We start from the raw sequence: 16,100 nt of genomic DNA, 5'->3' as shown, positions 1-16,100 counted from the left end.
CACAAAAGAACCAAAACTATAAGAAAAAAAGGAATATATGTAAGCTATATACCTAGAAAATTAAGTGCTACTCATTGCTCATCTAATGGACAAAAACACAAAGACTGAATCACAGAGCTATATCTCTTTCACATCAAAAACTTGCAGGCCACGGAATGTGTGCTTTAGCAATATATTTATTTTGACAGAATTCTATTACAGCTAAGAAAATTAACCTACTGTCAGCTATATCTTACTTGCTATATGGGGTGTTGGGGGGTGGGGGTGGATAAGAAAGATGTGGATAAGGAAAAGGTAATTCTCAGTTTAGTCCCAAAATCTCCTCAAGATGTTGCAATCCTCAAGATGTCACGCAGAGCCCACATGTAAGACTTCACTCACAGGCCATTTCTAGTCAGAAACATAATCCCTTTCCTCACCTCCCCTGCTAATACCCACTTCTTGTCATCATCTCTATGATCAACTCAATAGCCATTTCAGAAAAAAAAAATCAGATCTATAGATTCCTAAATGAACGAAAGATACCACTATGTTCTCGTATCTTAACAGCACAAAAATATCACCACATTTTTAAAATTAAAGTTTAATGAGGGACATAGAAAATGGTAAATCTGAGTGCTTAGGAAACTTGCTTAAGGATAGGTATTATATGAATCAAGAATCAAGTAAGAAAAAAAAAGTATTTTTATGATTGAGGAATGTATTTCTATGAAAAGAGAGAGGGATAGAATATTTAAAATCAGAACACTCCTGGGAAATTCAGAATATATAATTAAAATATGAAATGACTTTTAAAAATCAATCTAGGCATAGATATATATCATAGGTAAGTATAACAAGGTTCTTCTAACAGTGGCTAAAAGATGAGCGTTACTCCAGAAATAAAGACCCGAGGTCAGCTTCGAAAGCCTAACTGCCTCCTCTAATACGTGACTATTCATATTGCTTGCCTTTTTGTCAGACCCAACCTAGATGAAAAGATAAAGTCTGGTGGGGAAAAGAGGTCCCATCAGTCTGAATTATCCAACTGTGTACCCAAAGGTTGAAACTCATCCAAAAGCAACATAGTGAAGTTCCACATTTAGTTAAGAGAGATAATAGGAAAAAAGATTTAGGTCCCATCAATATAAAACCCTTAAAAGTGATATACCCAAAAACAAACCAAAAAAGGCTTCTTTTCATTGAGAGAAGAAAAAAGAAACTGGATATTGAACAAGTAGTAATCTCAGAATGAGTCTCTGTGTTAGCTATATGCTATAAGACAATTAATAGTGTAAATAAAAGATAATGCATTTTTCCCCCTAGATTGCTAGATCCATAAACACCAAGACCATACAAATATTTTGGAGAGAAATGTAATATAGGCATTGGAAGTAATGCCACTTTCTCTCCCTTCAATTAATTACAAAGTTCTTTGTCTTAAAAGAGTAACTTTTAAATATTGGTATATAATCACTGTTGCCATACACGTAAAAGAAACCTTTAATATAAAAAAATAGAAAAAAATCAGTAGGCATTCTCTCAGAAATAAATGTATTTCACATATAATAATACCTCCAGAGAATCCACATTTGTGGAGTTACTTACTATGAGGAGTGCAGTCTGTACACCTAACACATGAGTTACCTGAGTGTCTGTTCTCATAAATATTCAACTACTTATACTAGATAATGGAACACAAGTAATTTTTTTAAAGTGTTTCATGGTTAAGTGGAGATATTTTAACTAAAGAATAAAATGTCATGTGGCCCCAAAGAAGATTCCTTTTGGCATTCTTTTTCTGCCCTGCAAGGTTTTCTGAAAGATATGAATCAAAATCAAGTTACTATCTAAGTAACATCCTGAGTTCCGGTTTTTAATTAAAGTTTCAGTAATAGGAAAAGACTTTGCAACTCTAAATATGGGAAAGAACTTAATTAAATGTATAATTTTTAAAGTTCCTTAAACAGCCTGAGTATTCTTTCTAAAACATGAATCAGATCATATCACTTCCCTGCTTAAAAAGTCTTTCAATGGCTTTTCTTGGTCAGAGGATAAAATACAAAAATCCTTAAAATGGGTTCTAAAGTCTCATATCGACTGGCCCCTTCTTGTATTATTCTTCCCCCCACCCCGGATCTCAGTACTTTATGCACACTGGTCTTGCAGTTCCTTGATAACAAGAATATCTTTGCCTATTTCAAAACTTCTCCACGTGTAATTGTTTCTTTTGCTTGGCTTAAAAATCATTTCCCCAGAGATGCCTTCTCCAATACCTTATCCACAATATAAATCCAATCACCCTGAATCACAGCAGTTCGCAAAGTGTGAACTGTGAATTCACAAGAACTTTTCAAGGAGTCCACAAAATCAAAACTATTTTCATAATAATACAACGAACCTTTTCAACATGTTAACATTTGCACTTCTAGTACAAAAGTAAGACTGGGTATACTGCTGGCTACAACCAAGGTAACGGAATCAAAATGTACTAGTAGTCATGTATTCTTCACCTTCACCCATGCTGTATTTTTTTTTCAGCCAGTTTCATTTAATTTCATTAAATTTTGAACTTCGAGTACAGTTTTATAAAAATATTCTGTATGACAAAATGCATTCAATTTGTGGTGATAAACACATAAAGCACTTCTACTGCATACAGAAGTATGTCTCAAGGAAAAAGCATCTGTGTGATTTTGAGTTATGAGCTGAAGTAGACTTTTTTCCACGGAACACAATTTTTACTTCAAAAAAATGACTGTAGACAAATTGTGGTTATTCCAATTTAGGTATCCAGCAGAAATTTTTTAGAAAATGGACAAAATAAGCCTGACACTTCAAAGAAAATATTTGACGTATTTGTTGCCAATGATAAAATTGAAACTTTTAAGTGAAAATTAGACTTTTGCAAAAAGCTTCCCAATAATTAAAATTTTTTCTCATGAAATTGATGGTGATATTAACAGATGTGATTTTTTTTTACATCGTATGATGAAATGTCAACATTTGAAAGATCTGCATGACTCAATGAACAAATATTTTCCAAATGTTCATGCAAGATGTTACAAAATCATGCAAAGGTAAAAGATCCATTCAAATTTTAAGGACAAAAGATGATCCTGGTTGACACGTAGAGAATGGGAACGGGAAAGAAGAATGGAAGCTAGTGGTATCAAATTTATCCTTCTCTCTTGGACTGTTATTTTTTCTCTATACTTATTATTCCCAAAAGGATGTTTTCTCTATTTTCTTAAAGAACTATGAAGATATTGCAAATCTCAGGGAGGGCCACTTCCAAGAGAATACAACAAGACTGTCTATGATTATTTTTAACACTGAGACCTTCACACTTATTTATTCAGAATTCAATTACTATATACTAATTATAAAAATAAACTGATCACATCATCATCCATCATTCGCATTTCTTTTTACTGATCTCCTTTATTGTCACCTTCTTAGTCGTTGACTCTCTTCCCTTATTATTTTTTTCCTTTCCATTCTCACTGTCCATCAACTTATTTAACACACAATTTCCACGTATATCAATATAGGCTCTCTATATATTCCTAGGCCAAATATAATTCAGGGGTACCCTTTTAGCACATATCATCATCAATAACAGTTCTGCCAAATAGAAAAAGGTTTGGAAAAGGCTGTTATATAAACTAGCCTTGATTATGGTTGATTTATAGGCCCAGGGTCAAATATAGGAAGCTTCTGAAAAGCTTTACAATCTAATTTCTATTTTACTCTTATTCATGAAACAAGTTAAAATTACACATTAAATATGTATTATGAAATATTTGTGAAAGATGTGCATCAAAACATCATAAAGGAGGTGGAGCTAACCAAAACCTCCTCAATCTGGCAATATTATCATTTTATTTATTATTAAAAACTTACTAAAAAATAATTTTCAATAAAGGCCTGATAAAATGTGCAGAGCATACTACATAAAAACAAAAGAGAGCAGCTTTTTTGCTTTGACAATTTGAACTAATTGCTCATAAAGGAGTAGGCTCAGGGCTGTTTTGAGTTACTTGTGAATGATCTCTACTAGTACGGGTCTAACCTAACAACATTTGACAGAATTAAAATGATCAGTTTCACCTATTCACACAGTGTATGTACAACTGGCAATATAGACTAGAACCTGACACTGGTTCACATGTAGTGAATTAACTATTTAAATAAAATGTTGGTCAGCAAATTAAGTAATTTGGGTGGCTAATTCCAGCAGAAACTTTTGAAATTTCACAAGTTTCTTATTTTAGAGAGTGGTATACTAAGCTTTTAAAGTTCACAAATTTCTCATTTTAGAGAGTAGTATACGACTCAGTCTCAATTTGACAGAAAGATTTTTTTAAGCTAATTTCAGGGCTGTCATTAAATTATTAAGAGCTAATATACTTCAAAAACCATATTAAATTCATTGTCAGATTCTAAAATAACTCAGGTACCTTATCCTGTCAATGAGAAATTATTCTTCATTCATTAAACACAACCTAACACGTGCAATAAAGAATTTTCAATTATAAAGTGATTAAAATAGAACAAAGGGCTTTGAATTTTTCTTAAAAGTATTCATCTCCAGGTTTTCAAAGAAAGTTTTAAAAACCAAAATATTTAACTGTTAATGTTCCTGGACCCAATTCCACTGTGTGCATTCATGTGAGTGGAAGAGGGGGCACACTCAATTCTGACACTATCTACCTTGAGAGGTTACGGGTTCAGTCCTACAAAAACGTCCCCACACCCACACCCATCCCCCATCACAGATGCCAGTCACAAGCCCAGGTTGTCACTTGTGCTTCTGACCAACCAGTTACAGATTGGCGATTCCAACAACCACCTCCTTGAATTTCAATTCAGAGGCCAATCATAAGTCCAGGTTGTTACCTGTACTTCTGACAGACTGGTTATAAATCAGAGGTTTAATTTGCTAGAGCGGCTCACAAAACTCAGAGAAATATTTCACTTACTAGGTCACCGGTTTATTATAAAAAGATATAACTTAGCAACAGCCAGATGGAAGAGGTGCATAGGACAAGGCAAGGGGAAAGAGCCAGGACCTTCCATGCCCTCTCCAGGCAGGCCACTCTCCCCAAATCTCCACGTGTTCACCAACCTGGAAGCTCTCCGAACCCTGTCCCTTTGGGTTTTTATGGGGGCTTTATTACATAGTCATGATGGCGACTGATTCAACCTGCAGGCTCTCTCCCCTCCCCCAGGGGAGGTCAGGGATTGGGAATGAAAATTCCAACCCTCTAAACACAAGGTTGGTTATCCTGGCAACCTGGCAGCCCCATGCTTAGGTGGGGTCCAAAAGTCACCTTATTAACATACAAGAAAAACCTTTGCCATTCTCACCACTTAGGAAATTCCAAGGGTTTTGGGAGCTGTGAGCCAGTAACTGTGGAAAAAGACTGAATATATATGTGAAATATATTTTGGTTATCTAAATGACCAAATACATATTTCGTATAAATCACAATACTGTATTAACCTTCTAACACTTCCAGAACTAAACATTTTACCAAAACAAAAGGAAGGTAGAAGCTAAATGTTCAGATAATGAAAAATAGTATTAAAGCTTTTCATAACCTATATAAGGTATAATCAAATTTGTAAAGTCAAATTCTTAATGAAATCAAGTATATAATAAGTATGTAAAACAAATTACTTCAGTGACAAAGCAATTATAATTCCCAACCACCTAATCAAAATGGTATCTAACTATATTACTTACGTAATAGATGGATCCACTTGTTTGTAAGCATGAGCAGCACAAGACCCACAGTACGTATACCCTGCGTGGCTACAAAACAAAAAAATGTTTAACTTAATCATCAGATTCAAAATCAAGTTATTCTGGGAAAAAAAAAACTTTTGAAAGAAATCTAATAATTATGGTAAACATTATGTGTACAGATTAAAAAGCAATGTATTGACAGATAATGATGCAACTTCTAGAAGACAACAGGGAACACATCATTGTTCTGTGTTCCACTGTTATTTTATTTATTTATTTATTTATTTTGGGGGGGAGCCATGCTGCACAGCATGCAGGATCTTAGTTCACCAACCAGAGATCAAACCCGTGCCCCCTGCAGTGGAAGCACGGAGTCTTAACCACTGGACCGCCAGGGAAGTCCCCGTGTGTTCCAATTTTAAATGTTAAAAAGTATTTGGTCTGAAGGAAAATTATATTTGGAAATATTCAAGGCTTATTTGAAGTTGCTAATGTAACATTAATAATATATGAGCTCTTAACATTCCTCTTCAATACCATAAACAGACTATTACATACATAAAAATGATAAGACCAAGTCAAATCAGAGCAAAACAAATAATCTACAAGAAACAACTCATGTCCCTCTGTGTCTTTAGTGGTAAGAGAATTGACCTGACCTTCTGTGTATTATGCCTTTCATTTTCTCTCCCTACTACTCACCCCATCCTTTTCCTCCTCTGGTCTCAGCTTTACATTGGTTCTCTGATCACCCATACAATGACTTTGTTTCACAACTTCATTTTTCTTTCTTGACTCAAGCTATGTGAGTCTAGAAATATTTCCCTTAATGCTTACTATTTAGTGTACAGCCAGTAAATGTTTAACAAATGGCTCTGTAGGAAAAAGCTGTATACATATGTACATAAGCTTATTATAAATTTTACTGAAATAAAGAGAGACGTATCACACAACTGACAAACAATGAAAAAATATAAAATACTCTTTACTGCAAATTCAGCTTAGGCAATTGATTGCCCCAGGATGCTTTCACTGATGGTAGCTGAACTCTTTGACCCACAGCCAAGCAATGGCTGCAAATGACAAGAGTGAAATAATGAAGACATATCTCTGAATTTCACTCATTCAACAATGACTTGAATGACTTCTTTGCTTATTAGACAATAGTTTTTCAAATACTGGAAAGCATATTTCTTTCCTCATTTTTTCGTGCTTGTCACAGTGTAAAGGTTACAGACATAACATAATTTTAAGTTTCATCTGCCTTATTAACCTTTCCCCATTACTTTTCTTGAGTACAGACAATCAACAAAAAATAAAATCCTGATTTATAGCAATCTGTCTATTAATGTGGATTAAATCATTCCCATCATGGACAATTTCAAGATGCACAGTAAACTGAAAACACAGACTGGGAGAAAATATTTGTAAAGCATATATCTGACAAAGGATTTATATCTAAATATATAAAGAAAAAGCATATATCTGATTAAGCATTTTTATCTGAATATATAAAGAAATTTCAGAACAACCTAATACTTTAAAAAATATAGGTAACTGTTTTACAAGACAAAAAGAATTCTGAAGATTGGTTGCACAACAAAGTGAATGCACTTAACACTACTATATAAATGGTTAAAAGTAGTTAAGATAGTAGATTTTATGTTACTACAATTTTTTTTTAATTGTTAAATAGGAAAAGATGTGAACAGATACTTTCATCAAAAAATACACCGGGGGCTTCCCTGGTGGCGCAGTGGTTGAGAGTCCGCCTGCCGATGCAGGGGACACGGGTTCGAGCCTCAGTCTGGGAAGATCCCACATGCCGCGGAGCAGCTGGGCCCGTGAGCCATGGCCGCTGGGCCTGCGCATCCGGAGCCTGTGCTCCGCAACGGGAGAGGCCACAGTAGTGAGAGGCCCGCGTACCACCAAAAAAAGAAAAAAACACCAGGATGGCAAAAAGCACACAAAAGAAGGCTCTACATCAGTTAGTCATTGAGGAGAGGCAAATTAAAACTACAGTGAGCTACCACTGAACACCCACTAGAATAAGCTAAAATTAAAATGAGTGACCATACCAAATGTGGCAAGGATGTAGAACTGAAACTCAGTCTGTAGGAAATGTAAAACGGTACAACTACTTTGGAAAACGGTTTGGCAATTTCTTAAAAAAAAAAAAAAGCTAAACATACTTCTGCCATAAAACTCCTGCCAGCGATTCCACTCCTATATATATATATATATATATATATATATATATATATATATTTAAGCATTACGTGCACACAAAGATTTGTACACAAATATTCATCCCATTTTTATTTGCAAGAGCCAAAAACGGAAACAGCCAAACGTCCCTCAAAAGGTGAATGAACAAATTGAAGTATATCCATACAATGAAATAACTCTTCAGCAATAGAAAGGAATGAACTATTGACACACTCAAAATAATTATGGTAAAAAAATAAATATGCTGAGTGCGAGAAGCCAGACAAAAAGAGTTCATACTATATGATTCCATTTAAATACTTCTACAATAAAAAAATTTTTTAAAAGAATTATGTATGTATAAAACTGAGTCACTTGCTGTACAGGAGAGACTGGCACAACACTGTAAATCAACTCTACTTCAATTAAAAATAAAAATAAATAATTCTAGAAAATAAGAACTAATCTATAGTGACAGAAAGTAAATCAGTGGATGTGGGAGGGTGGGAGAAGGGCAGAGAGGGAAAGAAGGGCACAAGGAAACTTCTGAAGATGATGAATATGTTCATTATCTTAATTGTGGTAATGATTTCACAGGTGTATACATATTTCAAACTTATCAAACTGCATACTTTATATGCAGCTGAATGTTAATCATACCCCAGTAAAGCTCTATTTTAAAAATGAGGGCTTCCCTGGTGGCGCAGTGGTTGAGAGTCCGCCTGCCGATGCAGGGAACACGGGTTCTTGCCCCGGTCCAGGAAGATCCCACATGCCGCGGAGCAGCTGGGCCCGTGAGCCATGGCCGCTGAGCCTGCGCGTCCGGAGCCTGTGCTCCGCAACTGGAGAGGCCGCAACAGTGAGAGGCCCGCGTAACGCAAAAAAAAAAAAAAAAAAATGATACTCATCTGATATAGACACAGAAAAAGAGATTCACATAAGTCAATCACAACCATACAAGATAGTAGCGTCCTTAATTAGGAGTAAAGTAATATGGGACATATGCTAAGCACACTGAAATCACTGAGGCTTTATTGGTCAGATTAATGGTAGTCACTCCATCCTTACACCTCTGTCAAGGGAGCCTATCAAGTTGCCTGAATATAGCAATATTCTCACAACCCAGTTCTAATCTTAGCCAGAAGGTAATATAAGTTGTTCTGTGGCTCAGCAGATTCAGTTTTGCTGTCATCCTGCACTGATCTTGATATTCTAGGCTAACTAGGGGCTCTATTTTAACCGGTTATGTCCCCAATCTTCCAGTCCCCAAGACACCAATACCAACTACTTCAGATACTTAATACCTGTTCCTCATCTGAACATCACTGGCTCCTGTCAGTTCAGATATGCACTATCTTGCCTGGCCATGCAGACCTTAAAAACCATCTGATCCATCTGGATCCGCCCTGGTCTGTCACAAACCTGAATGACATTCAGATTTTCAACACTGCTTTGCTCTCAGTTGTCCCTCACTTCACATCCCTCCACTTCTCAATCCTTACTCTTCTTGAATTTAAAGGCCCTGAACCCCAATCTATACTCCGATCTCTAAATCAACCTGTCTTTGTACTCTAAGTCTCTCCCAGTTTTACCAATGCTGTTCCTACCCAAGCTCAGTTCTTAAATGCCAGAAAGGCTTCTTAGAAACGTTAGATTCTTGAAGTATAGGCAGGAAAGAAATAGTAAGTAGAAGGGTAAGGGCATGAAGGGAATAAAGCCTGAAGGAAAAACATGAGCAAATGTCCAAGTGTATGATGTAAATGAGAAAATATGAAATTGGCCTGAATGGAACAAGAGAGTAATGTTAAGCCAGAGTCAGACAGAAGAGTCTGGGCTTGATAAAACAAGTTACTGAAAAACTGCTGTGTGCTCTTGGAACAGGGAGTGATAATATGAAACCGTTATCATGTACTGAAAAACACAAGCACAAAGGACGTGTTAGAGGCAAGATGAGTTACATGAAGCTCTCTTGGAAACTGTGGCGTGAGGTAGTAACATCACGGTCTAGGTCTAGAATGGTGTCAGTGTCAGTGGGAAATGAGAAATCAATGCTCTAGGGTCTAGACAGAAACAGTGACATATCTTAGTGACCAAGTAGGAGGAAGAAGAAGAGGACAGTTATGATGATGGTGATAATTGAGTGCTTACTGCATCTCAGGCACTCTTCTATGTAACTCAAAGCATTACTTTTAATCCTAACAACTCTATGAGATAGGAATTATTATTCTTCTCATTTGATAGATGAAGAAACTGAAGCAGAAAGGTTAAGAAACTTGCTCAAGGTCATACAGATAGTAAGTGGCACTCCAGGATAGTAGAGCTCCAGAACCCATTCTTAAGCACCGTTAAGAGACCTTTACATAGTTCAACGAAGAAGGGAGGAGTCCATGGAGTAGGAAAAGCAACAAGCCTAACAACTGGAAGAATACTTAAAGAATCATATATCCTGTAAGACTACAAGGAAGGATGATAGTTTCGAAAACACGATTAACTAAGGTAAACTTGTTTCATAATAAGAACTTAGATTTCATGGTTTCAGTCCTTTTTGAAGCTGAAGGTTTAAAAGTTTGCTTGACCTAAAGACAACATAGTGGCATAAGGAAAGGAAGATTCTTTTATCTTTTTTAAAATTTTATTTATTTATTTTATACAGCAGGTTCTTATTAGCTATCTATTTTATACATCTCAGTGTATATATGTCAACCCCAATCTCCCAATTCATCCCACCACCACCACCACCCCACCCCCGCTTTCCACCCATGGTTTCCATACATCTGTTCTCTACATCTCTGTCTCTATTTCTGCCTTGCAAACCAGTTCATCTATACCATTTTTCTATATTCCACAAATATGTGTTAATATACTATATTTCTTTTTCTCTTTCTGACTTCACTCTGTATGACAGTATCTAGGTCCATCCACGTTTCTACAAATGACCCAATTTCGTTCCTTTACATGGCTGAGTAATATTCCATTTTATATATGTACCACTTCTTCTTTATTCATTTGGCTGTCGATACGCATTTAGGTTGCTCCCAATGACTTGGTTATTGTAAATAGTGCTGCAATGAACATTGGGGTGCATGTGTCTTTTTGAATTATGGTTTTCTCTGGGTATATGCCCAGTAGTGGGATTGCTGGGTCATATGGTAATTCTATTTTTACTTTTTTAAGGAACCTCCATACTGTTCTCCATAGTGGCTGTATCAACTTACGTACCCACCAACAGTGCAAGAGGGTTCCCTTTTCTCCACAGCCTCTCCGGCATTTGCTGTTTGTAGATTTTCTGAGGGATGCCCGTTCTAACCAGTGTGAGGTGATACCTCACTGTAGTTTTGATTTCCATTTCTCTAATAATTAGTGATGTTGAGCAGCTTTTCATGTGCCTCTTGGTCATCTGTATGTCTTCTATGGAGATATGTCTATTTAGGTCTTCTGCCCATTTTGGGATTGGGTTGTTCATTTTTTTAATATTGAGCTGCATGAGCTGTTTATATATTTTTGAGATTAATCCTTTGTCTGTTGATTTGTTTGCAAATATCTTCTCCCATTCTGAGGGCTGTCTTTTCGTCTTGTTTATAGTTTCCTTCACTTTGCAAAAGATTTTAAGTTTCATTAGGTCTCATATGTTTATTTTTGTTTTTATTTCCATTATTCTAGGAGATGGATCAAAAAATATCTTGCTGTGATTTATGTCAAAGAGTGTTCTTCCTATGTTTTCCTCTAATAGTTTTACAGTGTCCGGTCTTAGGTCTCTAATCTATTTTGAGTTTATTTTTGTGTATGGTGTTAGAGAGTGTTCTAATTTCACTCCTTTATAGGTAGCTGTCCAGTTTTCCTAGCACCACTTACTAAAGAAGCTATCTTTTCTCCATTGTATATTCTTGCCTCCTTTGTCATAGATTAGTTGACCATAGGTGCGTGGGTTTATCTCTGGGCTTTCTATCCTGTTCCATTGATCTATATTTCTGTTGTTGTGCCAGTACCATACTGTCTTGATTACTGTAGCTTTGTGGTATAGTCTGAAGTCAGGGAGTCTCATTCTTCCAGCTCCGTTATTTTCCCTCAAGACTGCTTTGGCTATTTGGGATCTTTGGTGTCTCCATAGAAACTTTAAGATTTTTTGTTCTAGTTCTGTAAAAAATGCCATTGCTAATTTGATAGGGATTGCGTTGAATCTGTAGATTGCTTTGGGTAGTATAGTCATTTTCATAATATTCATCCTTCCAATCCAAGAACATGGCATATCTCTCCTCCTGTTTGTGTCATCTTTGATTTCTTTCACCAGTGTCTTATAGTTTTCTGAGGACAGTTCTTTTACCTCCTTAGGTAGGTTTATTCCCTTGTATTTTATTATTTTTGTTGCAATGGTGAATGAGATTGTTTCTCCTTAATTTCTTTCTGATATTTCGTTGTTAGTGCATAGAAATGCAAGAGATTTCTGTGCATTAATTTTGTATCCTGCAACTTTACCAAATTCATTGATTAGCTCTAGTATTTTTCTGGTGGCATCTTTTGGATTATCTATGTATAGTATCATGTCATCTGCGAACAGTGACAGTTTTACTTCTTCTTTTCCGATTTGTATTCCTTTTATTTCTTTTTCTTCTCTGATTACTGTGGCTAGGACTTCCAAAACTGTGTTGAATAATAGTGGTGAGAGTGGACATCCTTGTCTTGTTCCTGATCTTAGGGGAAATGCTTTCAGTTTTTCACCATTGAGAATGATGTTTGCTGTGGGTTTCTTGTATATGGCCTTTATTATGTTGAGGTACGTTCCCACTATGCCCACTTTCTGGAGTTTTTATCATAAATGGGTGTGGAATTTTGTCAAAAGCTTTTTCTACATCTATTCAGATGATCGTTTGGTTTTTATTCTTCAATTTGTTAATATGGTGTATCACATTGATTGATTTGCATATATTGAAGAATCGTTGCATCCCTGGGGTAAATCCCACTTGATCATGGTGTATGATCCTTTTAATCATACACCATGGTGTTGTTGGATTCTGTTTGCTAGTACTTTGTTCAGGATTTTTGCATCTATCTTCATCGGTGATATTGGTCTGTAATTTTCTTTTTTTCTATCATCTTTGTCCGGTTTTGGTATCAGGGTGATGGTGGCCTCGTAGAATGAGATTGGGAGTGTTCCATCCTCTGCAATATTTTGGAAGAGTTTGAGAAGGATGGGCATTAGCTCTTCTCTAAACGTTTGATAGAATTCACCTGTGAAGCCATCTGGTCCTGGACTTTTGTTTCTTGGAAGATTTTTTTTTTTTTTTTCTTGGAAGATTTTTAATCACAGTTTCAATTTCATTACTTGTGATTGGTCTGTTCATGTTTTCTGTTTCTTCCTGGTTCAGTCTTGGAAGGTTATACCTTTCCAAGAATTTGTCCATTTCTTCCAAGTTGTCCATTTTATTGGCATACATTTGCTTGTAGTAGTCTCTTCGGATGCTTTGTATATCTGCAGTGTCTGTTGTAACTTCTCGTTTTTCATTTCTAATTTTATTGATTTGAGTACTCTCCCTCTTTTCCTTGATGAGTCTGGCTAAAGGTTTATTAATTTTGTTTATCTTCTCAAAGAACCAGGCTTTAGTTTTATTATCTTTGCTACTGCTTTGTTTCCATTTCATTTATTTTTGCTCTGATATTTATGTTTTCTTTCCTTCTACTAACTTTGGGTTTTGTTTGTTCTTCTTTCTCTAGTTCCTTTAGGTGTAAGGTTAATTGTTTATTTGAGATTTTGTTGTGTCTTGAGGTAGGATTGTATTGCTATAAACTTCCCTCTTCGAACTGTTTTGCTGCATCCCATAGGTTTTGGATTGTCATGTTTTCGTTGTCATTTGTCTCTAGGAATTTTTTCATTTTCTCCTTGATTTCGTCAGTGATCTCTTGGTTATTTAGTAACATTTTGTTTAGCCTCCACGTGTTTGTCTTTTTCCCTGTAATTTATTTCTAATCTCATAGCGTGTGGTCAGAAAAGATCTCGATATGATTTCAATTTTCTTAAATTTTCCAAGGCTTTATTTGTGACCCAAGATGTGATCTATCCTGGAGAATGTTCTGTGTGCACTTGAGAAGAAAGTGTCATCTGCTGTTTTTGGATGGAATGTCCTACAAATATCAATTAAATCTATCTGGTCTGTTGTGTCATTTAAAGCTTGTGTTTCCTTACTATATTTCTGTCTGGATGATCTGTTCACTGGTGTAAGTGAGGTGTTAAAGTCCCCCACTGTTATTGTGCTACTGTCTATTTCCTCATTTATAGCTGTTAGCAGTTGCCTTATGTATTGAGGTGGTCCTATGTTGGGTGAATATATATTTATAACAGTTATACCTTCTTCTTGGATTGATCCCTTGATCATTATGTTGTGTCCTTCCTTGTCTCTTGTAACATTCTCTAAAGTTTATTTTATCTGATATGAGTATTGCTACTCCAGCTTTCTTTTGATTTCCATTTGCATGGAATATCTTTCACCATCCCCTCACTTTCAGTCTGTATGTGTCCCTAGGTTTGAAGTGGGTCTCTTATAGACAGCATATATATGGGTCTTGTTTTTGTATCCATTCAGCCAGACTGTGTCTTTTGGTTGGAGCATTTAATCCATTCACATTTAAGGTAATTATTGACATGTATGTTCCTATGACCGTTTTCTTAATTGTTTTGGTTTTGTTTTTGTAGGTCCTTTTCTTCTCTTGTGTTTCCCACTTTGAGAAGTTCCTTTAGCATTTGTTGTAGAGCTGGTTTGGTGCTGCTGAATTCTCTTAGCTTTTGCTTGTCTGTAAAGCTTTTGATTTCTGTGTCAAAACTGAATGAGAGGGCTTCCCTAGTGGCGCAGTGGTTGAGAGTCCACCTGCCGATGCAGGGGACACAGGTTCGTGCCCCAATCCGGGAGTATCCCAACGTGCCGCGGAGCAGCTGGGCCTGTGAGCCATGGCTGCTGGGCCTGCGCGTCCGGAGCCTGTGCTCCACAACGGGAGAGGCTGCAGCAGTGAGAGGCCCACGTACCACAAAAAAAAAAAAAAAAAAGAATGAGATCCTTGCTGGGTAGAGTAATCTTGGTTTTAGGTTCTTCCCTTTCATCACTTTAAATATATCATGCTACTCCCTTGTGGCTTGCAGAGTTTCTGCTGAGAAATCAGCTGCTACCCTTATGGGAGTTCCCTTTTATGTTATGTGTTGTTCTTCCCTTGTTGCTTTCAATAAGTTTTCTTTGTCTTTAATTTTTACAGTTTGATTACTATGTGTCTCAGCGTGCTTCCCCTTGGGTTTATCCAACCTGGAACTCTCTGGGCTTCCTGGACATGGGTGGCTATTTCCTTTCCCATGTTAGGAAAGTTTTCGACTATAATCTCTTCAAATATTTTCTCGGGTCCTTTCTCTCTCTCTTCTCCTTCTGGGACCCCTATAATGCAAATGTTGGTATGTTTAATGTTGTCCCAGAGGTCCCTTAGGCTTTCTTCATTGCTTTTCATTCTTTTTTCTTTATTCTGTCCTGTGGCAGTGATTTCCACTATTCTGTCTTCCAGGTCACTTATCTGTTCTTCTGCCTCAGTTATTCTGCTATTGATTCCTTCTAGTGTAGTTTTCACTTCAGTTATTATATTGTTCACCTCTGTTTAAATCTTCTAGGTCTTTGTTAAACATTTCTTGCATGTTCTCCATCTTTGCCTCCATTCTTTTTCCAAAGTCCTGGATCATCTTCACTATCATTATTCTGAATTCTTTTTCTGTAAGGTTGCCTATCTCCACTTCAGTTAGTTGTTCTTCTGGAGTTTTATCTTGTTTCTTCATCTGGTACATAGTCCTCTGCCTTTTCATTTTGTCTATCTTTCTGTGAATGTGGTTTTCATTCCACAGGCTGCAGGATTACAGTTCTTCTTGCTTCTGCTGTCTGCCCTTCGATAAGGCTATGTAAGCAGTTGTGCAAGCTTCCTGATGGGAGGGACTGGTGGTGGGTAGAGCTGGGTGTTGCTCTGGTGGGCAGAGCTCAGTAAAACTTTAATGCTTATCTGCTTGTCTGCTGATGGGTGGGGCTGAGTTTCCTCCCTGTTGGTTGTTTGGCCTGAGGCGACCCAGCACTGGGCCAACAGGCTCTTCGTGGGGCTAATGGTGAACTCTGGGAGGCCTCACGCCAAGGAGTACTTCCCAGAA

At 36.7% G+C, this 16,100-nt stretch overlaps 1 protein-coding gene across 6 annotated transcripts in view; it reads right to left on the bottom strand.

Moving 5' to 3' along the window:
* The window catches only part of MEMO1 (mediator of cell motility 1), a 142,316-nt gene that overhangs the window by 54,600 nt on the left and 71,616 nt on the right, over positions 1 to 16,100 (bottom strand). For all 6 annotated transcript variants that reach the window (XR_002644588.3, XM_022574134.2, XM_030762975.2 and 3 more), the window contains one exon: positions 5,732 to 5,800. Coding sequence is in view for 5 of the 6 variants with exons in the window: in XM_022574134.2 (XP_022429842.1) it covers positions 5,732 to 5,800 (69 nt within the window). In the remaining variant the exon portion in view is untranslated. The remainder of the gene's footprint in view (positions 1 to 5,731; positions 5,801 to 16,100) is intronic.

This window comes from Delphinapterus leucas, chromosome 13 (assembly GCF_059928025.1).
Source record: "Delphinapterus leucas isolate spDelLeu-1000000601 "Yukka" chromosome 13, BTC_Dleu_Yukka2, whole genome shotgun sequence".
NCBI lineage: Eukaryota > Metazoa > Chordata > Mammalia > Artiodactyla > Monodontidae > Delphinapterus > Delphinapterus leucas.
The sequence above is the reverse complement of the archived record's forward strand: the minus strand, read 5'-3'. Positions and strand labels throughout refer to the sequence as shown.